General features: G+C 45.0%; 1 protein-coding gene across 1 annotated transcript in view; it reads left to right on the top strand.

Annotated features, from left to right (window-relative positions):
• TDRD9 (tudor domain containing 9) overlaps window positions 1–24,303 on the top strand; it is a 109,349-nt gene extending 85,046 nt beyond the window's left edge. The window contains exons 28-35 of the mRNA XM_023205356.2: window positions 2,582–2,737; window positions 3,475–3,545; window positions 5,408–5,517; window positions 6,400–6,496; window positions 11,619–11,757; window positions 13,496–13,614; window positions 21,263–21,335; window positions 23,626–24,303. Of these exons, the coding sequence (XP_023061124.1) occupies window positions 2,582–2,737; window positions 3,475–3,545; window positions 5,408–5,517; window positions 6,400–6,496; window positions 11,619–11,757; window positions 13,496–13,614; window positions 21,263–21,335; window positions 23,626–23,727 (867 nt within the window). The 3' untranslated portion in view covers window positions 23,728–24,303. The remainder of the gene's footprint in view (window positions 1–2,581; window positions 2,738–3,474; window positions 3,546–5,407; window positions 5,518–6,399; window positions 6,497–11,618; window positions 11,758–13,495; window positions 13,615–21,262; window positions 21,336–23,625) is intronic.
• Window positions 24,304–27,139: the final 2,836 nt, after the last annotated feature.

The following is a 27,139-nucleotide window of genomic DNA, read 5'->3' as shown; positions in this document are numbered from 1 at the left end:
GATTGTTTGCTTTTTTGCTGTTTGAGTTCCTTGTGTATTCTGGATGTTATTCCTTTGTCAGATGAGTAGTTTGCAAGTATTTTCTCCCATTCTACAGGTTGTCTCTTAATTTTGTTGATTGTTTCCTTCCCTGTGCAGAAGGTTTTTAGTGTACTGTATTTCCATTTGTCTATTTTTGTTGCCTTTGCTTTTGAAGTCTTGGCCCTAAAATCTTTGCCTAGATCAGTGTGCTAAAGTATTTCTCCTTGTTTTCTTCTAGTGGTTTTTATGGTTTTAGGTCTTACATTTAAGTCTTTAACCCATTTTGAGTTGATTTTTGTATATGGCAAGAGATAGGGGCTTAGTTTTATTCTTCTGCATTTAGATGTCCAGTTTTTCCAGCACCATTTATTGAAGAGTATCCTTTCCCCAGTGAATGTCCTTGGAGCCTTTGTTGAAAATCAGTTGTCTGTAAACGCATGGCTTTATTTCTGGGTTCTTTTATTTATTATTTTTTTTGAGACAGAGTCTTGCTGTGTCGCCCAGGCTGGAGTGCAGTGGCCGGATCTCAGCTCACTGCAAGCTCCGCCTCCCGGGTTTACACCATTCTCCTGCCTCAGCCTCCTGAGTAGCTGGGACTACAGGCGCCCACCACCACGCCCGGCTAGTTTTTTGTATTTTTTTTTTTAGTAGAGACAGGGTTTCACAGTGTTAGCCAGGATGGTCTCGATCTCCTGACCTCAGGTGATCCGCCCGTCTCGGCCTCCCAAAGTGCTGGGATTACAGTTGAGCCACCGCGCCCGGCCTCTGGGTTCTCTATTCTGTTCTATTGGTCATCTGTGTGTCTGTTTTTATGCCAGTATAATGCTGTTTTGGTTACTGTAGCTTTGTAGTGTATTTCCAAGTCAGGTACTGCGATGTCTCTTGCTTTGTTCTTTTTGCTCAGGATTGCTTTGGCTTTTGGGGTCTCTTGTGGTTCTATATGAACTTTAGGATTGTTTTTTTCTATTTCTGTGAAGAATGTCATTGGTATATTGATTGGAATTGCATTGAATCTGTAGCTTGCTTTGGATAGTATAGTCATTTTAACAATATAAATTCTTCCAATTCATAAACATGGGATGTCTTATCATTTTCTTGTGTCCTCTTCAATTGCTTTAATTGATACTTTGTAGTTTTCATTATAGAGATCATTCACCTCCTTGGTTAAATATATTCCTAGGTATTTTATTTTATTTTTGTAGGTATTGTAAATGGGATTGCTTTCTTGATGTCTTTTTTAGCTGGTTATTGGTGTTTAGAAATGCTACTGATTTTTGTGTACTGATTTCTGTATCCTGCAGCTTTTCTGAATTCGTTTATCAGCTCTAAAGGTTTTTTGGTGGAGTCTTTAGGTTTTTCTATATATAAGATCATGTTATCTGCAAAGAGGGACATTTTGACATGCTCTTTTCCAATTTGGATGCCCTTTCTTTCTTCCTCTTGCCTAATTTCTCTTGCTAGGACTTCCAGTACTGTGTTGAATGTAAATGATAAAAGTGGGCATCATTGTGTTGTTCTTGTTCTCCGAGGTAAAGATGGCAGCTTTCCCCTCTTCAGTATGATGTTTGCCGTGGGTTTGTCATGTATGGCCTTTCTTGCGTTGAGATATGTTCCTTCTATACCTAATTTGCTGAGAATTTTTTATCTTGAAGTAATGTTGAATTTTATCAAGTGCTTTTTCTGCATCTGTTGAGATGATCAGAGAGGCCACTTTTGAAGCTGATGTTGAAGGTCTTTTATTTTACTTCTGTTAATTCTGCTGGGGATGAAGAATACTGGGTATCAGGAAAGGACAGGCTAGCAAAATGTTAGCCAGAGTGCTGACTGAATTCTGTATTTAATTTATATAAAAACACTTCAGGAAATTATGTTAGTATTTCCAGTATAAAACCAAAATTTTATGTATAAAAAGTCCTGTAAAAATGTTTCTTGGGAACGATAGTAAGAGAAGAAAAAAGAAAATTAAAAAAACTGTAGGCCGGGTGCAGTGGCTCAGGCCTGTAATCCCAGCATTTTGGGAGGCCCAGGCAGGCAGATCACCTGAGGTCAGGAGTTTGAGACCAGCCTGACCAACATGGTGAAATCCCGTCTCTACTAAAAATACAAAAATTAGCCGAGTATGGTGGTGGGCACCTGTAATCGTAGCCACTCAGGAGGCTGAGGCAGGAGAATTGCTTGAACCCGGGAGGTGGAGGTTGTAGTGAGCTGAGATCACGCCATTGCATTCCAGCCTGGGCCACAAGAGTGAGACTACGTCTCAAAAAAAAAAAAAAAAAAAACCAAAAAACTGTAAAAAATGTTTATTTCTCTTAAATTCTCTAATGGCTAAAATGTCGCAAAGGCTGTCTGATTTTTTTTGTTTGGAGAAATAAAGTTGTAAATCCTGTCTTATTTCTTTTGTTTAAATCTTAAAATGAACTTCATAAAATTATTTCCCTGTACTTTAATTAATGACATAGAAATCAGAGTAAGACTGTGCCCATGAAATATTTTGATTAGTTTGGAAGAAAGTGCTTGTAATGTATTCTTTTAACAAAACAAACTTTCCTTGTTTGTTCAGCAAAGCCATGAAGTTCTCAAGGGCCTCTTTTCCAAGTCAGTAGAAAACATGACAGACGGCTGTGCGCCCTTTCCCATGAAAGACGACGAGAAGTATCTCATCCGGATTTTGTTAGAGAGCTTTTCTTCCAATAAACTGGGTACTCCAAACTGTAAGGTGATTGTAGGCGTTTTAAAATGTAATTTAAAAGCTTAGTATCATTCTACATTTATATGCTAGGGGTTGTAGTCAGTAGTCATGGTGGTTTTTTCTTTTCTGGCTTTTAATGCTGTTACTTTTCTCACAATCCTCTTATAATAAGAAAAAACCCTGGGGTTTAGTGTTTAGTGGGGTATAGAGAGAAGCTTTGACTAGTTTTTTTTTTTTTTTTTTAACCCTCCTGATGTGCTTTTTTGTCAGACTAAAGGAAGCACAGTGTGTGGGTTCAGAGAACTGGTGCCAGCCTTGGACTCCCTGGCTGGCTGTTAGAGCCAGTGCTGCCTGCCTGCTTGGAGAGGAGGACTGGCCAGGGTGTCTCCTTGTTCAGAGACTCCACTTGTATTTCCCCAGCCTCTGGCTGTGTGGTCTCAGGTCTACCTATGCAACTGAGTTGGTCTGCTGCAATTCAAGTAATAGTATTTTCACCAAATTATTTGTCAGTGATTCTTTTTTGTTGTTCAAAGGCTTTCTTAAACATATATATCAAGGAATGTTAGTGAAATCGTTGGAGAGAATGAGTTACATCCCAGAAAAATACCTTCTTTAAGGCACTTTTTCTTAACTGAATCGTAAAGACATTATGAATGAGATTTCTTTTTTTTTCTTTAAAGGATGAGCTGACTTTTGAGTTTTAAAAATTCATGTTAAGTGTTATCTTGCTTATTGGTAACACTTCCTATAATTTGTGCATGCAGGCAGTACTTCACGGGCCTTTTAACCCTTATGAACTAAAGTGCCATAGTTTGACCAGAATATCCAAATTCAGGTATGATTAACTTAAGTTTTCCATGAATTTTTTTTCTCTGCTTTTGTATTTATAGACCTCATCAGAAAATAATGTATCTTTATATCTAAACTGTTGGAATGTGTTATCATCTTTTTTTTTTGGAGACATTAGAGTCTCACGCTGTTGCTCAGGCTGGAGTGCAGTGGTGCAATCTTGGCTCACTACAACCTCTGCCTCCCGGATTCAAGCAATTCTCCTGCTTCGGCCTCCTGAGTAGCTGGGATTACAGGTGCACGCCACCATGCCTGGCTAATTTTTGTATTTTTAGTTACAAAACTAAAGGGTTTCACCATGTTGGTCAGGCTGGTCTCAAACTCCTGACTGTGTGATCCACCCGCCTCGGCCTCCCAAAGTGCTGGGATTACAGGCATGAGCCACCGCACCTGGCCGGAATGTGTTATCTTTTCTAACTTCTCATTTCTCTCCCAGTTCCTGATTTGAGGTATTCTCTCTCTCTCACATGAAAGCCATTCTATATAAGACATTTTTGAGTATCTTTTATCAGAGACTACATTTTTTTCTGTTCTTGTTACAATTGTTATTCAGCAAAGCTGTGAGAGCCAACTGTATGCCAGGAGCAGTGTGTGGTTTGGGGCAAACAGTAGTGAACAAGAAACAGTTGTTTGTCTTCATGAAAATTATGGATCCAGTTGGTGGGCGGGGGGTGTAGAAGAAGCTGGTAACTACAATATAGGGTGATAGGGCTTTTGATAAGGGCACAGAACATGAAAGCATCTAGGGAGCTCAACCACCCTTGAAAGACCATGGAGTTTTCCAGAGAAATGTGAGGCCTGGCGGATACAGAGGCGTCAGCCAAGGTGCAGGTGTTGGAGGAAGAGAGGGGAGGTGGGATGAGGGTGGCTCCACGGGCAAGTGCGTAGGCCTGAGTTTGAGAGTTTGCACGTGTGAGTAACTCGAGTGAGTTTAGTAAGATTGGAGAATTGGTTGGGAGGAAGGGAGGTGCCAAGCTTGTGGTAGATGAGGGCAAGCCATGTAGACTTCATCCTGAAAGGGTTGGTGAACCTTACTATGTACCTTTTAAAATGATGCCTTGTCTTCTCAAAATGTCCTGTCTTGTCCTTTCAAAATGTCCTCCGGGGAGCACATTGGAAATGCAGATGCCCAGGTCCCCTCGGGCCTTCCAAATGAGCCTGCATTTCCACAAGGCCTCTGGGGACCTGCCTGCGCTTATAGTCTCAGGACCCCCTGTGTGAAGCCGGCATTAGATTTCAGAGTAGAAAGATCCTTAGGCAGGATTGTGCTTCTGAGGCTGGTCCCTGCTGTAACCCAGGGCGGGAATATGGGAGACTGAGTCCAAGGCAGGAGATACAGAAACAGCTTCACCAGCACTTTCAGAGTGGAAGCAGCAGGATGGAGCTGCATTAGAGTCAGTGATGAAGGGAAGAGGAAGAATTAAGGGTGTCTTTGCTGGAGCTGCGGCAGGCTTCTGCTGAGAGGGGACGGAGGAACTGTGGGGTGGACCTCTGCCAGGATGCAGGTGATGGCCCTTATGGGTTGGCAGTGCAGGGCAGAGGGTCTCGAGTGGAGGTGGAGGTTTGGGCATCCACAGTGTGTGTGTGGTTCCTAAGCCAAGGAGTGGACGGGATCATCCACGAGGGAGTGGAGAGAGAAGAGGGCCAAGGACCAGCTTGAGGACTGGTGTGTGAAGAGGTGGTCTAGTAAAAGGAGATGTACAGGAGAGTGGGGGGTTAAATATTTCTTCCCGTCTATCGTCGCAGTTGCCCATTTGTGTTTTTGAAATGGGTTGCTTGTGGGTTGGCATAGCACGTTGCCTGGTTGGCGGATCAGTCAGCCCATCTCCTGGTGCTCCTGCCTTTTAGGTGTGTGTGGATTGAGAAGGAGAGCATCAACTGTGTCATTATCAGTGACGCCCCTGAAGACCTTCACCAGAGAATGCTGGTTGCAGCTTCCCTGTCCATCAATGCGACTGGTAATTTAAAGCTTCTGTTTGTTCCTTGTCCTCTCTTTTTTTCTTTTCCTTGACTTCAGCTACTAGGAACAATTTATCCACTAATTGGTGAACAAGTGTACACTTGTGTGCTGTTCTTTTTTTTTTTTTTTGAGATGGAGTTTCGCTCTGTCACCCAGGCTGGAGTGCAGTGGCCGATCTTGGCTCACTGCAGGCTCCGCCTCCCGGGTTCATGCCATTCTCCTGCCTCAGCCTCCCAAGTAGCTGGGACTACAGGCGCCTGCCACCATGCCTGGCTAATGTTTTGTATTTTTGGTAGAGATGGGGTTTCACCGTATTAGCCAGGATGGTCTTTATCTCCTGACCTTGTGATCCATCCACCTCGGCCTCCCAAAGTGCTGGGATTACAGGCATGAGCCACCGCGCCTGGCTTATGTGCCACTCTTTTAGGCCATTTTCTGACTGCTTTGGCTGCTGCGAGTTTACGCAGTGGAGCGTTCTCACGTGTCCTTTTGTACAAGGATGTGGGAAGTATTAATAATTGACTCCTGGATCTTTCTTTCATTCCACCCTGCTTGACTGCAGAGTAGAATACATCCAAGCTCTTGGCCCTGGGAAAAATCCAATAGCCTGATGAGGGGAAAGAGATGCAAAGAGTAACCAAAATAGGAGCTATCCCCAAGTGGGGTAAAAGGTTAAGCATCAGAGCGGAGTGTCTCTCTGTAGGGTACTGTGGGAACAGAGAACAGGGAGTGTGCGTTATTACTGGGGTGGGACTGTGGGGACTGGACAGACTCAGCAGAGGAGGGGATGCCTGCAGATGAGTAGGAGTGGGCCGGGAGGGAACGCTGCCCTGAGCAGCATGAGTTAATGCCCGATGTTGGTTTGGCATGGCTTGAACAGGATCTACGATGCTGCTGAGAGAAACCTCTCTGATGCCTCATATCCCCGGCCTCCCAGCTCTCCTCAGCATGTTATTCGCACCGGTGATGGAGTTAAGGTACGGAATCCCTCTTGCTTGTAGGCTTTGTAGAATGAGCCCTGACCGGGAAAACATGGTGCCTCTCCTTGCTCCTTTCGGAAAGAAAGCCTTTACAGAAGCTAGCCGCGGCACGTCTCGCTGCTTGGGGCGAAGCCTGTGTTGTTATTGATTGATTTATGCTTGGGCTGATTTTGAAAGAAGCTCAGAAAACTTGTAAACGTACACACAGTGTCACGTAGGAGCTTGAGGCAAAAGTGGGGCAAAATAGATTAAAAATGGAGCTAGGAATCAGGCTCAAAATGAGATATCATGGTGTGGTGGACATCCCATTGTTAATGGGTGGTAAATGTGATTCCACGTTTTCTGGTGACCAGTTTTCAACAAGTACATGTCAGTCCCCCTTCCTTTGGTAACCATGACATCAGAAGGCAGATTGCCCAGCAGACTGTAGCTCTTGTTAGTGCCACGATTAAGCCAGGATTTCTCCCAGAGACTGACTTTGATAGAGAGGAGTGTGTGATGGTATGAGCAGAGCTCTTAAAGTCACCCTCACGGTGGGGGCTGCTGCTTTGTAAGGTTTTGTTTGCATATTAGGGATTGACAGAGCATTCTCTGTGGGGAAAGCACTAACCTAGGTTTTAGTGGAGCAGTGGGTGGGGGTGGCTAGAAAAGGAGTAATATTTGGGCTTTAGGAACTCACATTCTACTGGGCAGGATGGAAATGGCCATGACGAGACTGCAGTAGAGGCCTGGTAGCACTTCAAGAGTTGGGGCCATGGAAAGATACCCTTTTCTTCTTTTCTAGTCAGCTGGTGAGCATGGGAGGGTGGCCTGTAGACCTCGCGGGCTGAGTTCAGTCAAGGCAGGTGAAGGGGCGCCACCGTTTACTCAGTCCTTTTTGCCATTACACCTGTTCAGAATCTGACAGTGCAGTCTCAGAATGTGTAGTGATTTTTTTTAGTTGTACGAATATTTTTTTATTTAAAATATGTGCTACTTAGAAAAAGCCGAATGTGAAAAATGAACACATTTTTAAATTTATAGATTTAAACTTAAATATTTAGTATACTTATTTTAAATTTATATGTATATACGTATTTTCATTTAAGATTCTTGTTATACTGTATTCTTTTCCCACAAATATCAGGTTTTTCATATTATGATATCTTTGTAAATATCCATTTTGATAATTGCATCATATATCACTGAATGGGCATATGATGGCTTACCAAAATACCGCCCTGTTTTATTTATACATGCACTTGTTTCTGAGCAGCTCTTGTTCTGAAAGAATTGAATATGCCTTTAATTGTTGAAATGTGGCCTGATTTTGCAATGATGATGCAATAAATATCTCTAAGTTCAGATATCTTGGAGCCCTCGTTGGGGAGACAGATGTGTAGGAACCACACGTGGCAGTGGGATTATCTCATGAGCAATAGCACGCTGTGCACATGCAGGCCCGAGACTTGGCTAGTGCGGAAGCAGGTCCCTTCCTGTCATGGCACTTTGGACGCCCTGCTTGCCTTTTTAACTAGACAAAGCTCCTGCTTCACCTCTTTTCAACACCAGCTTTTGCAGATTTGAATAATATAGTGTTATTTTTAAAACTCCAGAGTGCAGGTGTTTAGGTTGTAGACATTCAAGAAATACTGACATACTTGGTATTTAAAACACCGTCTTTCTAGAAAAAGCACAAGCTTAATAGGAAAAGGTTATGTATATAACGATACACAGTGCTTTGCTGGTGGTTATATTCATTTTGTTGAATTAACTGAAGTGTGCCAGATTTGGGATGGTTTATGTGACAGTGTGCGTAAGGCTAGTTGTCTTTGAATCCACAGGCTTACCTAGGTGATTATCAGAAAGATAGCAGGGGGGCCTGGCTTGTTTTCCTCCAAATTCTGCCTGCCTCTGAGTAGTTGTATAAGCTTAGTGGTGGTGTTTTTTGTTTTTGTTTTTTGAGACAGGGTCTTACTCTGTCTCTCAGGTTGGAGTTTTTTTTTAATTTGTTGAGTGAGTAACAACTGTTTTTGAGAAACTTTGAAAGATGAGAGCTGTTTGATTTGAGATGAGCATTCCCCTTTCCGTTCACTTTAAGTATGCAGTCCTCTGCAGCGAGCAGGAGGGAAGTCTTCAGTACAGACCAGGCCCAGGGGTCCCGTCACTGTGTCTTAGGTGTGTTCCAGAGGGGAGCTGTCCTCCAAAGCCCACAGCTCCCGAGAGCCGCTGCTGGGCCATGCACCCGTGCCCACTTGCTTCCTTTTCTGAGCTTCCTCTCTAATGCGCACCCACATGGGACTCGTCTCCTGTTGGGGTGGTGTCTGGCTGCTGCACTAGAGGCTGTCCTGGCCCCACTTGTTAAACTCAAAGCCTGCAGTCTCTGGGTAAAGTCTGTTCTCCTTCCACATGTGTCACTGTCCTGTCACAACTGATTCAACTTTACGACTAAGTGATAATTTTTTGCCACCTCTAATACACCCTTTGTACAACAGTGGCAGGAAAAGAAGATAAACAGAAAATTTTATCTTGATTTTCAATTTAAAAAGGGAAAGGAGATATGTGTTACGCCCCATTCATAAGCAGAGACATCTAAGTGGAGGCCACTGTCCCCTTCCTTGCCAACTGGCTGTAGACTGACCCAGCTGCCATTTGTCTCCCCTCCTTTGTTCTTTTTGCCATGTGACCTTTGCTTGTAGCTGGCCCCTCAGTAACTCAGGGTGACTGAGCCTTGGTGCCAGATTTCCTCTTACCTTCATCATGGAGCTGATCCACCACACATTTGTCCCTGGAGTGCGTCACTCCTCTTGCTGCCCCTGTCCTCGAGGTGTTTTCCCTGAACAGTTGGAGTAGTTGATGGTGTCAGCCTGGATTCAGTGGCATCATCATTGTGTACCTCGTGGAGGCCGCCTCCCTGGGTGAGCAGAATGCTCCATGGTAGCAGAGCCTGGCACCTCCAGGATGGGAGCAGACATCTGAGAACACTCCTTTATTGGTGTAGTGACAAGATCACTGTACTTACCTGCTTCCCTTGGTTCCTGGAGCCAGGTTTTGCTACTCGGGAGACTGCCAAATGCTGGCCATGATTTAGAGGGTAAGTCACGTGTCGAGGGCAGTGCTGTAACCCTAGGAAGATGGTGCTTCTGAATAGGCATGAGAGGGTGGGGGGATCTTTAAACAACAGCAACAACAACAAGTTCTGTCAATTAAAACTTAAAAATTAATATATATACTTACTGTGTACCCACAAAAATTCAACAACAAATTAAATGAGGGTGGATTGAACGAAGACTGATTGTTTAACTGGGTTTTCCAGCTACTATGGCTAAAAACAAATTACCCCAAAACTTCAGTGGGCTACAGCAGCCTTCTTTGCCTCTGTGGGTGCGGAACTGTGTCAGTGTACACAGGGACGGCTTGTTGTGCTCCCAGTGTTGGGGCCTCCAGCTGAACGATTTGAAGGCTAGCGGGTGTCCAGGCTCACATCTGGTGGTTGCTGCTTGCCAGAGGCCTCAGCTGCTCTCGCTGAGGACTTCCACAAGTGGTCTGTCTGTAGGCTAGTTTGGGTGTCCTTAGCATGGTGGGTTGGTGCTGAGGGTCCTGAGAATGAGCCAGGTGGCAACTGTCACTTTTTGTTTTTTTTTTTTTTTTGAGTTGAAGTCTCACTCTGTCACCCAGCCTCACTGCAACCTCTGCCTCCAAGCGATCCTCCCACTTCTGCCTCCCAGGTAGCTGAGGTTACAGGTGTGCACCACCACGCCTGGCTAATTTTTGTATTTTTAGTAGAGACGGGATTTCGCCATGTTGGCCAGGCTGGTCTTGAACTCCTGGCCTCAAGTGATCTGCCTGCCTCGGCCTCCCAAAGTGCTGGGATTATGGGTGTGAGCCACTGCGCCCGGTGTATTAGTTAATTCTCACGCTGCTAATAAAGACATACCCGTGCCTGGGTAAATGATACAGGAAGAGGTTGAATTGACTCACAGTTCCGTTGAATTGACTCACAGTTCCGCACGACTGGGGAGGCCTCAGGGAACTCACAATCATGGTGGAAGGGGAAGCAAACACATTCTTCTTCGCATGGCGGCAGCAAGGAGAAGTGCTGAGCAAAAGGGGGAAAAGCCCCTTAGAAAACCCTCCGATTTCATGAGAATTCACTCATCATCACGAGAACAGCATGAGGGTGACCGCCCTCATGATTAACTGCCTTCCAGAGGGCCTCTCCCGTGACGGGTGTGGATTGTGGGAACTACAGTTCAGGATGAGATTTGGGTGGAGACACAAAGCTTCAGCAGATCACCTGGCCTGTGTCACCTTTTGTAGTCTAGCTGCAGAAGCCACACAGTGTGACTTTTCCCGTAGTCACAGTCACATCTAGACCACTGTGGCTTGTAGATCCCACGGTAATTCCCAGTGCAGTTGGAAACTACTGAGACGCCTTAGGCACGGGAGTAATATTGGATTTGTTTTGAAAAGCTACCCCAGTGTGCTCTATGGAAAAAAGATTGGAAGAGACAGGAGTAAGAGATGGGGAATTGGTCAGAAAAGTTGTTACCAAGTCCAGGTGAGAAGTGACAGTGGCTTGGACCAGGCTGTTGGCAGCAGCAATGGAGAGGCTAACGGACTTAGGGACTGGTAAAAGTGACAGGATGTGCCAGTGGTCAGAGGAGGGTGGTGATGAAACTGGGATATAAAACTTTGTAAGTGTGCACCATTGTTTTAGGAGGAGAAGGTGGAACAGACTTAGGCTTTTTCTAAGTGCTAGACTTGTTTCACAAGTCATAAATATGTGCATAGCCTTTCTCCAGAAATCTCCCTAATAAGAATTTAACCCATGGAAGGAATTTAAAGGTAAGGGGGAAAAAAACCCCATTAATGATAAAATATTCTTTTCATTATCTTATCTACCACATTAGAAACTTAATAAAGTATTAATAAAAATATGGAATTTACTATCCCTACCTATATATTTTATAACTATATTTTGATTGTAAAAACTGGCAGAAAAAATGCACAAATGAAATTAATTGCTGTGCTAGGGCTGGCAGAATTTAGGATAATTTTATCGGTCAATTTTTACATGCTAAAATATGTACTTTAACAATTGTGAAATAATGGACTCTTCTGAAAACATTCCATTTAGGATTGATCAGAATGGCAAGTACTACACTGGAGTCCTTTGTGGTTTGGGGTGGAATCCAACTACTGGGGCTTCCATATTGCCTGAGCACGACATGGAGCTTGCGTTTGACGTTCAGTTCAGCGTGGAGGACGTTGTCGAGGTAAGGGTAGCACAGCATCACGGCGCCACAACCCTGTCTCTCTCTGGTTTTGCTCACCTGACAGTGAGTGCAGAGTCTGCCGTGGAGCTTGCGGTGCAGACACACGCCTCTGGTCCTGGAGATGTGCATATTCCTTGTCCCTCCTGGGGTCGCCTTCTGGGAGGACCGCTCCGTAACTTGCCAATTTGACGCATCTTTCCTGTGAAAAGTAACTTCCTGATAGATGGTGCTCTCTGAATCTCTCATTTGGTGTCTCCTGGCTTAAGCTTTTTTTCTGGGCAATCAGCTAAACCACGGGCTGTAGGGCTGCTGTGGATCTCATTCCGAGTCAGGAAGTGGAACATCCTTGCTAGTTCTTACTGGGAAAGGAGGACACGAGTTCCTGCCCCTCTGCCCTTCTCCCAGCCTGGTGACCGTGCTGAGCAGAGGGCTGGGGCGGCGTGAGTGCAGAGCTGAGCTACTTGCAGCATTGTCTGGGCACCGCACTAGCTCTGGGGTGAGGTGGCAGAGGCAGACAGGGAAACTGTGTAGCAAGTACAGGAAGTATTTGTATGTCATTTGAATCTAATAATGAGAAATGTGGGCTCATATTGTGTACATTAAAAAAATCTTTCATCATTATAGTAATTTATTTTTATTGCATTTTACAAAGTGAGGAAACCAAAACTGATCCTTTACCACAAATAGTTTGAGAAATGCTACTCTCTAAGTACTCAATTGCCTTTCTTTCTTAGAAGTTCCCTGGGACGGATGAGGTTAACATACCACACTGAAGGGCTGGGGGAAAGGAGGAGCTGCGGAGACAGGTGCCGATGCTCCAGGGGCAGGTGTGGGTGTGTCTCTGTAGCTGTTAAGTCATGATTGCCCGGTCTCAAGAAGGGGCTTATGGGCTTGAAACTACTCCTTAACCCATAGACCTACTGGGAAAATGTAAAACTATTAAGATGCTATAAGCAAATACAGAAAATCTGTGTGACTTTGGGTGTGGCATGAGTTTGTAAATACAACACCCAAAGCACAATCTGTGAAGGGGAAATTGATACGTTTGAATTTATCAAAATTAAAAACTTTTATTCTGCAAAAGACCCTCTTCAGAGGAAGAAAAGACCAAGTGCACACTAGGAGAAGATATTTACAAGTTGCATATCTGATGAAGGACTTGTATCCACAATATGTAAGGAACTCTTAAAACTCAATTATAAGAAAACAAACAACAAAATTAAAATATACGTGGCAATAAACACATGAAAAGATGCTCAGCATCATATGCCATTAGGAAAAGGCAAATTGACACTCCCATGAGATAGCACCACGTACTTACTGGAATGGCTAAAATCCAAAACCTAACAGTAACCAGCAATGGCAAGGATGTGGTGCAGGTCCCGGGGACCTTTTGTTCATTGCTGGTGGGAGTGCAGATTAGTGCCACTGTTTTAGAAGACAGTTTCATATACAGTTAAGCCCACACCTACCATATGACCCAGGAATCCCATCTGTAGGTATTTATTCAAGAGATTTGAAAACTAGCATCCTCATATAACTTGTATGTGAATATCAATTGCAGTTTGATTCATAATTGCTAAAAACTGGGAGCAGTCAAGATGCCTTCAGCAGGTGAGTGGATAAACCATATTGATGACAGAGAATACTAACTCTGAATGCTATGGATTATCTAACATGGGATGAAATTCAGTTACACTGGAGCCGTATGAGTGTTTATGTTGCTGTTTATTTACAGGTTAATATTCTCAGGGCTGCTATTAACGAGCTAGTCTGTGATGGACCAAATGGATGCAAGTGTCTTGGGCCAGAGAGAGTTGCGCAGCTTCAGGACAGTGCCCGTCAGAAGCTTTTAGGGTAAGCTGTGTGATGACGTGGTCTTCGTTTCTTCCCAATCAACTTTCTCAGCTGCCTTGATCATGGCTGTTTTGAATTGTGTAGGCAGTGTGACATGTCGATCACCTGAAGTGGAGTGCCAGTGCTGGAGGCAGCACTGGGAGGCATCAGAATGTAGGACGCCCTTCCTGTGGAGAGCAGCACCCTTGTCCTGTGTGTGTGTGTGTGTGTTTCCCTTGGAGGGACAGCGTGGGCAGCACATGGGAAGCCACAGTGGGTAATGTGTCACCTACCATTCCCAGTGGTGGGTGTCTTAGGGATTGGGGGAGTCCGGCCTGCAGGACTGGGCCTTACAGAGCTGGGTCTCTCTTCAGCCTCTCTGCAGGGGAGGTCGGAGAAGGAGCATTCTGACCTCACTTCCCTGTCTCTCACCTCTTGCTGGACTCTCCATGGGCCAAACCACACCAGAATGCAGAGACAAAGGCTCCTGTTGGTGTAGCCCATGAGCCCAAGGCAGCTCGAGGGCCCTGGGAAGGCCAAGAAGAGCGGGAGTGGTCGTGGAGGAGAAACCAGCATTCCACCTACCCAGTCCTGTGCTCCTGCCCCAGAGCCAGTCTCCCTCGGCAGGGCGCGGTCCTTCCTTGCCTGACAGTGTCCTGTGCTGGCTGGGACCTGGAGCTGTGTTGAGAGCAGGTGGCATCTGGTATCACGGTGACACTTCTCTCCTTCCTATGCCTTTTGCGTTGATTTCTTTTAGTTTAATAAGCATTTTTTAAAAAGGTATATATAGTCGTCTTACAAATGGTGAGAAAGGCCAGTTTTAGTTTTGTCTCTTCATTTTCTTTTATATAAAAATATTTAAAATATTTATTTATTTATTGTTAGAGACAGGGTCTCACTCTGTTGCTCAAGCTGAGTGCAGTGGTATGATCATGGCTCACTGCAGCTCCAACTCCTGGGCACGCATGATCCTCCCGCCTCAGCCTGCCCAGTAGCAGGGACTATAGGCATGCGCCACCACACCTGGCTAATTTTTAAGCTTTTTATATAGATGAGGTCTTGCTATGTTGCCCAAGCTGGTTATTTATTTATTTATTTTTTTGAGATGGAGTCTTGCTCTGTGTCACCCAGGCTGGAGTGCAATGGCATGATCTCAGCTCACTGCAACCTCTACCTCCCAGGTTCGAGCGATTCTTCTGCCTCAGCATCCAAGTAGCTGGGATTATAGGCACCCACCACCATGCCCAGCTAATTTTTGTATTTTTAGTAGAGACGGGATTTCACCATGTTGGTCAGGCAAACTCCTGACCTCAGGTGACTCACCCACCTTGGCCTCCCAAAGTGCTGGGATTACAGGCATTGAGCCACCATGCCTGGCTGGTAAAAATATTTTTATGTAAAATTTGGGTTGAAGTTTAAGTACACAGGTACACGCCCATGTGGCCAGCACCCAGGTCAGAGCCCCGGTGCTCCTTAGGGTGTGCGGGTGTGGTTCTAGCCACCATCACTCCCTGCCCCCAAAACAAGGGTAACTGTGTCCTGCCTTATTATGCCATAGATAGGTATTGGTTTGTTTGAACAATGCAATAACTCTAGTGAATTTATAGTTGTGCAGCTTATCAACACAACCCAGCTTTTCAGCATTTCTGTCATCCAAAGAAGTTTACTCTTAAGTATTGTCAGGAAAGGCAGTCTCACGTAGGCAGCCTTTGATCCCCTCTCTGCTGTCTGAGAACAGGCCTTGGGCCTGGAACGCTTCCTTCCCATAAAATTAAGGGTCCTCACAGCTTGTGGAGGGCTCGTCACTATGTGTGGGAAGATCTTTCCTTGACTCAGGCTCTGCCCTGCTTAAGCCTGTGTGTCATACGGTACCTGGTCCATCCCACCACTGCAGGGATGGGACAGGGCTCTCCTGCTGCCACACAGGAGAGGGGCCTGCAGGCCTGCCTTATCTTGCTGGCCACAGGGACCAGTGCCCATCACTAGAGCTGATCCTGTCCTGTCCCCTCTCTCTGTAAGTAAAGGCTTGTTCCAGCCAGGGCCTGACTATGTGCGTTTTCCTTGGCGACTCCAAGACAAGGTGCAGGGGTGCCCCAACTTCTCCTGGTAGCAGGTAACAGATGCCACCTGCTTGACTAATATATTGAAACAGAATGTGTCATTGTTTGTACAACCCCATAAATGTACTAAAAGTAATAAATTGGCCGGGCGTGGTGGCTCAAGCCTGTAATCCCAGCACTTTGGGAGGCCGAGACAGGCGGATCACGAGGTCAGGAGATCAAGACCACCCTGGCTAATACGGTGAAACCCCGTCTCTAATAGAAAATACAAAAAACTAGCCGGGCGACGAGGCGGGCGCCTGTAGTCCCAGCTACTCGGGAGGCTGAGACAGGAGAATGGCGTGAACCCGGGAGGCGGAGCTTGCAGTGAGCTGAGATCCGGCCACTGCACTCCAGCCTGGGCGGCAGAGCAAGACTCCGTCTCAAAAAAAAAAAAAAAAAGTAATAAATTATGTGCCTAAAGTTGATGACTTTTAGGATATGTAAAATACAGCTCAGTAAAGCTGTGTTTAGGATTGAAAGTTCCCCCTGTCCATGTACACGCAGTCTTGTTCCCACCCCAGCCCAGGTACCACTGATCTGCTTTCTGTTTATGTATTTGCCTCCTCTGATATTTTTGTTTATGTGGAATCACATTTTAATTTTAAAATCTGGCTTCTTTCACTTAGCTTAGTACTTTTGAGGTTTATCCATGTTGGATCATGTTCCTTTTTACTAAATAATATTTCAGTGTTTGTATATGCCACTTTTTGTTTTATCCATTCACCAGTTGGTAAAATATTTGGATTATTTCCAGTATTTGGCCGTTATGAAGAAAGCTGCTATGAATAATCACATGCAGTCTTTTTGTGAACACGTGTCTTTCTCTCAGGTGTAGATATCTGTGAGTGGAGTTGGTAGGTTGTATTGGTAGGTTTATGGTAATCTTTCAAGAAAAGGCCAGGGCTGGACGTGGTGGTTCACGCCTGTAAGTAATCCCGGCACTTTGGGAGGCTGAAGTGGCAGATCACCTGAGGTCAGGAGTTCCAGACCAGCCTGGCCAACCTGGTAAAACCCTGTCTCTCCTAAAAACACAAAAATGAATTGGGCATGATGGCATGCGCCTGGAATCCCAGCTACTTGGGAGGCTGAGGCAGGAGAATCGCTTGAACCCAGGAGGTGGAGGTTGCAGTGAGCCAAGATTGCGCCATTGCACTCCAGTCTGGGTGACAAAAGCAAAACTCCATCTGGAAAAAAAAAAAGGAAACAGCCAAACTGTTTTCCAAAATAGCTGTAACATGTTACATTTCTACCAGCAAGGTAGGCTGACTCTGGCTTCTCCACATTCTCACCAGCATGTGGCACTGTCAGTGTATTGGTACTGCAGTCAGTGTGGTGAGTATGGTAGTATGGTAGTTTCTCATTGTAGCATTAATTTTCGTTTCCTTTTTTTTTTTTTTTTTTTGAGACGGAGTCTCGCTCTGTCGCCCAGGCTGGAGTGCAGTGGCCAGATCTCAGCTCACTGCAAGCTCCACCTCCCGGGTTCACGCCATTCTCCTGCCTCAGCCTCCCGAGTAGTGGGAACTACAGGCGCCCGCCACCTCGCCCGGCTAGTTTTTTGTATTTTTTAGTAGAGACGGGGTTTCACCGTATTAGCCAGGATGGTCTCGATCTCCTGACCTCGTGATCCACCTGCCTCGGCCTCCCAAAGTGCTGGGATTACAGGCATGAGCCATCACGCCCGGCCTAATTTTCGTTTCCTTAATGACTAATGATGTAGAGCAACTTTTTATCCTCTTAGCCAGTCATTTATCTTTTTTTTTTTTTTTTAGTGAAATGTCTGTTCAGATCTTTTGCCTATTTTTAAATTTGTCTTTTCATTATTGAGTTGTAGAAAGTTTTTTTAAAGGTTTAGATACATGTCTTTTATTGGGTAAGTAATTTGCAATTAGTTTCTCCATTGTGTAGCTTGTCTTCTTATTTTAATGATGTCTTCCAAAGAACACAAATTTTTAATTTTGATGAAATCTACTTGCTGTGGTTTGAATGTGATGTGTTTGAAACCTAATGCCCAGTGCAACAGTGTTGGAAGGTTGGGCATAATAAGGGGTTGATTGGACTCATGTCATTGCGAGAGAGGGTTAGTTATCAAGAGAGTGTGGATTGTTGTAAAGTGGGCCTGCCCCAGTGCCTCTTCCTGTCTCAAGTACTCGCTTGCCCCTCTGCCATGTCATGATGCAGCAAGAAGGCCCTGGCCAGGTGCTAGAGCCATGCTCCTGCACTTCCCAGCTTCAGAACTGTGAGAAATAAATTTCTTATCTTTATAAGTGACCCACTCTCTGGTCTTCAGTTATAACAGGGGAAAATGGACTAAGACACTACTTTATCTATTTTTTTTTTTTTGAGACTGAGTCTACTTCTGTCGCTCAGGCCGGAGTGCAGTGGCGTGATCTCGGCTCACTGCAGCCTCCACTTCCTGGGTTCAAGCAATTCTTCTGCCTCAGCCTCTCGAGTAGCTGGGACTACAGGTGCCTGCCACCATGCCCAGCTGATTTTTGTATTTTTAGTAGAGACGAGGTTTCATCGTGTTGGCCACGATGATCTCTGTCTCTTGACCTCGTGATCTGCCTGCCTCGGCCTCCCAAAGTGCTGGGATTACACGGGTGAGCCACCATGCCCCGCCTACTTTATCTTTTTTAAAAATGAATTATGCTTTTGGTGCTATATCTAAAAAAATCCTTGTTAAACTCAAGGTCACAATTATTTTCTCTCTTTTTGTAATTTTTTGTATTTAGATTTTTGATCCATTTTGAGATGATTTTGTATATGGTGTGCGATACAAGAGCCTGAAGTCATTTTTTGCATGTGAATATCTAGTGGTGATGACATCATTTACTGAAAAGCTATACTTTTCCCATTGAATTGCCTTGGTACCCTGGTCAAAAATCAATTCGCCATAAATGTAAAGATTTATTACTGGGCTTTCTGTTTTGTTCAATTACTTTATCTTTGTACCAGTGCTATATTGTCTTAATTGCTGTAGCATTAGTCCTCCTGTTTTGTTCTTTTTCAAAATTATTTTTACTCTTTTCTGTTCTTTTCCTTTCCATGTAAATTTTAGGATCAGCTTGTCAGTTTGTATAAAAAGCCTTTTTGGAATTGTGATAGGGATTGTGTGGAACCTGTGAGTGAGTTTGGGGAGAATTGCCACCCTAACAGTAGTGAGCCATCCAGTCCATGAAGATGGAGTGTCTGTTCCTTTGGGCATTCTCTAATTTCTCTTAACACTGTTTTAGAATTTTCAGTGTGCAGGTCTTACACTTTAGTTGTTTCTAAATATTTTAGTCCTTTTAATGCTATTGTGAATAAATTTTTCTTTGTTTTTGAATTTTTTTTTTTAGAAAGCATCAGTTGATTTTTATATTTTGGTCTTTTATCCTGTGACCTTGTTAAACTTCTGCATTCTAGTAGTGTTTGTAGATTCCTTAGGATTTCCTACATACAGGATCATTATTATTATGAAAGCTTTCTTTCTCTAGTAATACTTCCTGTTCTAAGGCCTATTTTGTCTGATATTAATATAGCTACCCCAGCTCTCTTTAGCTACCATTTGCTTAGCATAGCCTTTTCTGTCCTTTTACTTACAATATATTTGCAGTTTTGAATTTTTTCAAATTTTTTTCTGCCTTGTGCCTGCTCTCTTCTCCCTTGGGGAGACATTGCTTTGCACATCTGCTAGTGCGCTGGTGTTAAACACCTGCTAACATGATCCGAATGGCCTCACTGGTCTTTGGGGCTCTGGTCACTTTTCTTCAGTCTTTTTCCTCTTTGTTCTTCAGATTGGTTAATTTCTGCTGATCCGTCCTTAACGTTACTGATCCTTTATTGTTTGATTTCAGATCAATGTGGATGTGGTACAGAGAATTTTCCATTTCATTGTACTTTTCAACTCTAGGATTTCTATTGTTTCTTTGGTAGTTTTTAATTTTTATTGAGATTATCCCTGACTCATTATTATCCTATTTTTAAAAAAATTCTTGGCACCTGTTCACAGTGGCTGCCTTGAGGTCTTTAAGTGCTGAACCCGCAGCTGGCCACACACTCAGCCTCTACTGGCTGCTTTTCTGTGTGTGGGCCACACATTCGTGTGCCTTTGATGTCTCCTAATTTTTTTGTTGGAAGTTGGGTACTTTGGATAATGTACTGGAGCAGTCCCCCCAGAGCTGTTGTTTTTGGGTTTTACTGTTTTGTTTGTTTCACTTTAGAAGCGTGCCTAGACTTAACCTATAAGTCCATCCCCCGTGACGTGAGGTCACTGATGTCTGGGTTCTGGTGTTTTTGTTATGTTTTCAATTTAAATTTTTATAGAAACAAAGTCTCACTTTGTTGCCTAAGCTGGAGTGCAGTGATGTGGTCATGGCTCACCACAGCCTTGAACTCCTGGGCTTTGGCAGTCCTCCCGCCTCAGTCTCCCAAGTAGGTAGGACTACAGGCATGTGTGATCACGCCCAGCGCCAGTTTTGTTTTGTTTATTCTTATTTTTATGTTTTAGTCTGGCTTCCTAGGTGTTGTCCTTGTATCTGATCTGCACAGTTTAGTGCTTAGCCAGTGATCAGTCAGAAGCTGTGTTTAAATACTGCCCTGAAGGCTTCTGCCCTTTGCCATTGGGTTGGAAAGTGCACTCCAAGTTCAGGCACTTTTTAATTCTTCCCTGGCCTCTGTTTTTCTCAGAGCTTCCCAGGTTTTTCCCACATGTGTGCACCCCTCCATCAGTCAGAGATGTGCGGAGGGCCTGCTCTCCCTCTGTGGCACCCTCCTTTCCAGGGTCTCCCTGTTACCTCCTGAATAGTCTGGTCTGCTGCTGGCCCCAAGCAGGATGTGGCCTGAGGCTGGAAAGCTGTGGGCTTTCCCCATCTGTTTCTACGGACAGTGCTGCAAACCAAGGTGTGAGGGTTTTTCACCCTGTGATCCAGATCACTTAGCCTTTATGGCCCTGGGAGTGCTGTGGTGCAGGGGTCAGGGGCAGGTGTATGGGGTGGGAGCGGCCCCTTACGCCAGCAAGAACTCCACACCCTCCACTGTTCTCACCTGGAGCCGGCAGTTTGTCATGAACAAATGCTCCTCAACTTGTTTGCCTTTGCCTTTGGTTAATTTCCAGAGCCTTCAAATCGTCGTATGTATGTTTACAATTTTGCCTTGTTTTATAGTTTTTTAGGGGGGAGGCTCTGCAGAACTCTTTACTCCCTCATTGCTCAAATTCCCTATCTTTTAAAGCTGATGATATTTGCAACTTGTCATGACTGCTTGAGAGCTAATGGTACAAAATGTCGTGTTACATTTCAGAGAACTTGACTCATTCATGTGGTGATGTGCAGTGCTGGTTGCTAAGGGAATGTAGAGACAAGACTTGGTCTTGCAGATCTGCCGCACTCCATTTCTTTCTGTTTTTGAATATGCTATAAATTAAAATATTTTCTGATCATAACTGCATCAATGTTGGCCTTTAAACAGTTTATTCTAGTCCTAGTTCTGTGAGAAATATATAGGATTTAAATCTTTAAAAAAATCACAGCAGTATTTTCAGTTACTAATATATAACTAAGATAATTTCCTTTTTTAAAAAATTATAGTTTGTTCTGTCAATCAAAACCAAGAGAGAAGATTGTTCCCAAGTGGCATGAAAAGCCCTACGAGTGGAATCAGGTGAGTGGGACGCAGGCTGCTACATGAGGCGAGGCCATGTGGAGGAGGGGACAGGCCCAGGGCAGACCCAGGGTTCAGAGCCAGGGCTGACTGAGGGACCGAGAGGCAGAGACAGGAGGCAAAGTGAATGACTTCGGGGCCAGCCGGCAAATGTCTCAGGCCAGACAGGGTGTTTCTGCACAGCATCCTCTACATCATATCCTGGCAAAGAGTGAGACACCAGGATAACTCACTGCCCGTGAGTTGGGAAAAAACAGGTATGAGGGTCTGGATTGGACCCTCCTGCTCTTGGTGGTCTTTGTGAAATGCGCCTTGGCTGTTCCTGCCGCGTGACTGGCTTGGTGGCTTTCAGGCTCTACTGGTTGTTATCTTTGTTTGCTTGGGCTGCCGGCACAGTGCCACCATGGGTAGGGGCTTAGAAACAGCAGACATTTGTTCTTGCAGCTCTGGAGGCTGGAAGTCCTAGGGCAGGTGCCAGTTTGTGGATCCTTGTGAGGGACATCTGCAGACGGCCACCTTCTCACTGTGTCCTCACGTGAAACAGAGATGTCCTCTCTTAAGGCACAAATCCCATCCTGGGGGCCCCACCCCTATAACCTCATCTAACCCTTATCACCTCCCAGAGGCCTCATCTCCAAATACCATCACAGTGGGGGTTCAGACTTCAGTGAAGGAATTTTCAGGGGTCACAGTTGAGTCATGAAGAAGGAAAAAGCCCTTCATAGGCTCTCTGATACTTCCTGTCTGTAGGGCTAGAAATGGAACCAAATGTGATTTCAGAGAAGGGAGCCCAAAGGAATTTGGAGATTTAACTCTAGAGCCAGGGATGTCTTTAGATAGAAAGCAGCAGGGGCAGTCTTTCCTCTTCCCCTTTGGCGATCTAAGTGAGGCTTTGCTTTCGGGGGCTGTGTCCCATCCTGCGCCTAAAAGTTGCTCCTGCTGTGAGGCTAGTCTGCTCCCCCGTGCCCTGCGCCTAGGTCCCGCTTTAGGGACCCCAAGGCTGATCGCAGCAGCCGGCCCAATTATGTGCAGAGCTTCATGGGCAAGGAGAGGGGCAGCCACACTAGCCCCTGTGGCCATCAGGCTCGACTGGAGTGTCTGAGGGTGATGAACTAGCAGGACTTTTTTGAAAATAGAATTTCACTTTGAGGTTAGTATGTTTTAGAAAATGTCAGTGTTTTCAAAACCTGTAATGCAATTACCATCCACATTTACATATGCATGCATGGGAGATTTCTCGGTAAAGCTTGCCATAGTATTAATCATGAATTTATTTGTTTGTAACTTTTATTTTAGATTCAAGGGGTACATTTGCAACTTTTGTTACCTGGGTATGTGGCATAATGCTGAGGTTTGAGGTACAATTAATCCCGTCACCCAGGTACTAAGCATAGTATCCAATAGGTAACTTTTCAATCCTTGCCTCCCTCCCCCATCTAGTGGTCCCCAGTGTCTCTTGTTCCCATCTTATGTCCATGAGTACTCAATGTTTAGCTCCACTTTTAGGTGAGAATATTTACAGTATTTGGTTTTCTATTCCAGCATCAATTTGCTTAGGGTAATGGCCTCCAGCTGCATCCCGATTGCACAATTTCATTCTTTTTAATGGCTGTGTAGTATTCCATGGTATATGTGTACCACATCTTCTTTATCCAATCCACTGTTGATGGGCACCTGGGTTGATTCCATGTCTTTGCTATTGTGAATAATGCTGTGGTGAATATGTGAATGCGTGTGTCCTTTTGGTAGAACAATTTGTTTTCTTTTGGATATATACTCAAGTAATGGAATTGCTGGATCAAATGGTAGTTCCGTTTTAAGATCTTTGAGAAATCTCCAAACTGCTTTCCACGGTGGCTGAACTAAGTTATATTCCCACAAATGGTGTATAAGCATTCTCTTTTCTCTGCAGCCTTGCCAACATCTATTGTTTTTTTGACTTTTTAATAATAGCTATTCTGACTGGTGTGAGATGGTATTCTGTGGTTTTGATTTGCACTTCTCTGATGATTAGTGACGCGTGGAGCATTTTTAAATGTTTTTGGCCTTTGAGTGTCTTCTTTTGAGAAGCGTTCCTGTCTTTTGTCCATCTTTAATGGAATTATTTAAACATGAAATTAAAAATGAATTATCAAACATACAGTATGAAGTGTGAGAGTAGAGAAGTGTTCTGTAAATATTTTTGGAGAACTGAATTATACTTTGTGCATCCCGGATGTTAGTGCATGTGTATTTTATGTCTGGAAACGCTGTCACAGAGCCTGACTGGTCCTCTTGTCTACCCCATTAGGTTGATCCAAAGCTGGTCATGGAGCAGGCCGACCGTGAGAGCAGCAGAGGGAAGAACACCTTTCTCTACCAGCTCCACAAACTGGTTGTGCTCGGCACCTGAGTGTGTCCACAGGCGGTCTCCAGCACACCCCTCAGGAAGCTGCGGAGGGTGGATTCCAGGCTGCCTCCGCCGACTGACTTTCCTCTGTGTCTGGGTGTTACAGTCTGTGCCCACTGCATCCTAAAGGCCTTTTCTTTCTTCTTTTCTCTTTGGGTGATAGTCAGAGAGTGGTGTTTTTGTTCAGGTGGGAAGGATTGGAAACTCTAGTCTTTTCTAGAAACAGAAAATCACTGTATTAAATATTTTGGAAAAATTGTTCTGAAAGAAGACTGTTTGGATAAAGAGCTATATTTTGCTTTAAATTTATGAAGGTAAATATAAGTAGTTAATCTTAGATGTAATGTTCCAGAATGTGCCCACATATTCTATTCTGTTACAGTGATTTCAACCAGTAGTCCAGGAAAAAACTTAAAAACCAAAAAAACCATGTAGTATTTTCTGATTTGTTTTTTCCATGAGGGAAAATATGTAATTTTTGTAAGACTAAGTTGAGTTATAGTTCTTAGTTCACATTTTGGAAATCAGAGATTACATGGCCATAGCTTATCTGTGTTAAAACAATAAAAGCATTAGATGAAGTTTCTGTTTCTGACAGTTGTTAGAGGAGGTTAAGATGTATTTAATTCTAAAATATCTGAAATTATAAAACTGATACAGGGATACAAGACCTCTTTTAAAAACTAAACTCACATCAGTAAGGATTTGGTCAGAACAGAGCTGTTGTAAATACAGCAGTGAAAGACGCCAGTGAGCTCACACATGTGAGAGGGAAGTTGTAGCATCAGAGAAATGCTCTGCTTAAACTGACTTGTCCCATGTGGACAATTTGAAGATCGTGAGGAAACAGGAGAAGCACGTGTGTGTGGGCATCAGCTTGGGATCATAAACGGGAGCTTGTGTGGGGTCTCGGAAGCCATCACATCTTGGGGAGCACAGGTGCTGTGCTGAGCCTCTGTGGGTTCGCTGGCCAGCAGCAGGAAGCTAGCAGATGCCAAGCGGGAAGATCACCAAGCAGCTGCAGTGGCCAGGTAGCACTGCAGCCTTGTCACTGGGCCACTGTCCTGGCCTTCTGGGGAATGTGATTCCCAGCCTTAGATAGGAAGCAGTCATACCAAGTTGGGACACACGGAGAGCTCTTGGAAGAGTTTGAGCACATCCAAAACTTAGTTCGGCTTTAAAGTGAAGGTTTTGGCCGTTGTCAGAAAGCCCTCTGGGAAAGCCTCTGGGGAAGGCAGCAGATGCTTTGATTGGTTTTTCTCTTTGCCGATTGGTTTTTCTCTTTGCCGACCTGTGAGTACTTAGTCCATGTGCACAAAGTTACCATGTGTGGCCTTAGCAGTAGGGGGCGCTCACAACAGTCAAGCACTCCTGTTTGCTTTTTAACCAGACTTTTAATAAGTGGTTAAAAATTTAGGCCAGGTGCAGTACCTCACACCTGTAATCCTAGCACTTTGGGAGGCTGAGATGGGAAGATTGTCTGAGCCCAGGAGTTCAAGCCTTCAGTGAGCTGTGAGTGTACCCGTGCGCTACAGCCTGGGCAATAGGGCAAGACACTATCTAAAAAAAAAAAAAAAAAATTAAGCAGTACCTAGAGACTTGTTTAAAAACGAAAACCCCCAACTCTCAAAGGAAACCATACTAACTCTTCCCTATATTTTTCTGGGATTGCTGTCATCTTGCTGAGGAATGTTTTTGTTCTGCTTTTTTGTGACTGCTATCCTAGCCATCAGCTGTTGAGCAGTAGATGAATATTAGCTCCTTCCTACTGTTCTGCACCTTCTTTGCTATGTCCCCACACGGTCACAGCAATATCACTGGCCAGGTCAGTCATTGTGCTTTATAACATGGATTTTGTAGATAGCAAAGAACATTATCTTCTGTAAAAACCAAGTGGTACACTCCGATTGCGTTGCCTTCCTTATCTGTCTTAAGAGGGTACTTGCCTTGTTGATTTGCAAAATTGTCCTCGTACTTAAATACGTATTAATGTTCTTAGTATAATAATACATGTCCATGACACAAAATGAAGACATTTGAAAAGGGTCTCTAGTGAAGTCTCCCGTGCCCAGCCCGCATGCTCGTCAGAGGGAGTCATTGTTTCATCCTGATGCATCCTGTCAGCACGCCCTGTGTGCCACACACTGTCACGGACGCCGAAGATCCACTGCGAGCAAAGCGGCCCAGGTGTCACCGCACTCAGGGAGCAGTGGGTAGAGGCAGATGGTGGTCAGATGCGTCAGGTGGCAGAGTGAGAGCTGTCAAGTGGCAGGACAGGAGCGTGCACACTTGTTTTTGCTTTGTGGGCCACGTGCTTGCTACTGCTGCTGTTCAGCTTTGTGTTGAAGCTCAGGAGTAGCCATAAACAAATGAGCAGGGCTATGTTCCCGCAAAACTTGATTTATGGAAACAGGTGTCAGACTTGAGCTTGGGTCTTAGCTGCTGATCCTGTGATGGGGGGAGGTACAGGGAGCGACGCTGCTTTAGAGAAGCAGCTGGGGACAGCCTTTCCCCTGTGACATTCAAGCAGAGGCCTGGCCCAGGCTGCACTGGAATAGCTGAGAGGAGGTGTGTGAGGCCCGAAGGAGGCAGCAGGCCTGGTGCACAAGTGGAGCCACCAGGCAGCCCGTGCAGCTGGCACAGAGTGTGGAGGGTACCGGTGGTCAGGCTGGAGAGCAGCCAGGCCAGGTGGGCCACAGGCAGGTTTTGGGATTTACTCTGAGTGAGGTGGGGAGCTCCTGGAGCGTTTTGAACAAGAGGGTGTCCTGCCTTGATGACATTTTGAGAAAGATTATTCTGACTGCTGCATGGGGCACAGGGTGCAAAACCAGCACAGCTAAGTCCAGGAAGAGACGCTGGTGTGCAGCAGGGGTGGGAGCAGTGGAAGGGCAGGGTGGCCAGACAGGACGTGCACCAGAGAGACAGCAGAGTGACCAGAGGCAGGTGGGGCACCACGGCTCAGAAGAGAAGGTTCTTGGAGGCACCATGGTGGTGAGCATAGCCTGGGGCTATGTCCGTGTCCAAACCCCCACAACTCCCTATAAATGTGACTGTATTTGGGAAAAGGGTTTTTTTTGCCAGTGTGACTGAGTTAAGGATCTCAAAATGAGGTGATTGCCCTGGATTTAGGATGGGACCTGAAGCCAGTGACAAATGTCCTGATAGAGGAGAAGGCCAGTGAAGGCAGAGGCTGAGGTCGCAGTGAGGTGGCCACAGCCACAGAAGACCTGGGGCTGCTGGAGGCTGGGAGAGGCCAGACCAGGCTCTCCCTAGTGCCTTGGGAGGGAGTGTGGGCCCTGGATGCCTTGGTGTGGGAGTTCTGGCCTCCAGAACTGTGAGAATCCATTTCTGTTGTAAGCCCCCTGTTTGTGGTTATGTGTCCTGATGGCCCCAGGAAGAGAATCCAACCAACGTC

The sequence above is a fragment of the Piliocolobus tephrosceles genome, chromosome 6, assembly GCF_002776525.5.
Source record: "Piliocolobus tephrosceles isolate RC106 chromosome 6, ASM277652v3, whole genome shotgun sequence".
Taxonomy (NCBI): Eukaryota; Metazoa; Chordata; class Mammalia; order Primates; family Cercopithecidae; genus Piliocolobus; species Piliocolobus tephrosceles.
The sequence above is the reverse complement of the archived record's forward strand: the minus strand, read 5'-3'. Positions and strand labels throughout refer to the sequence as shown.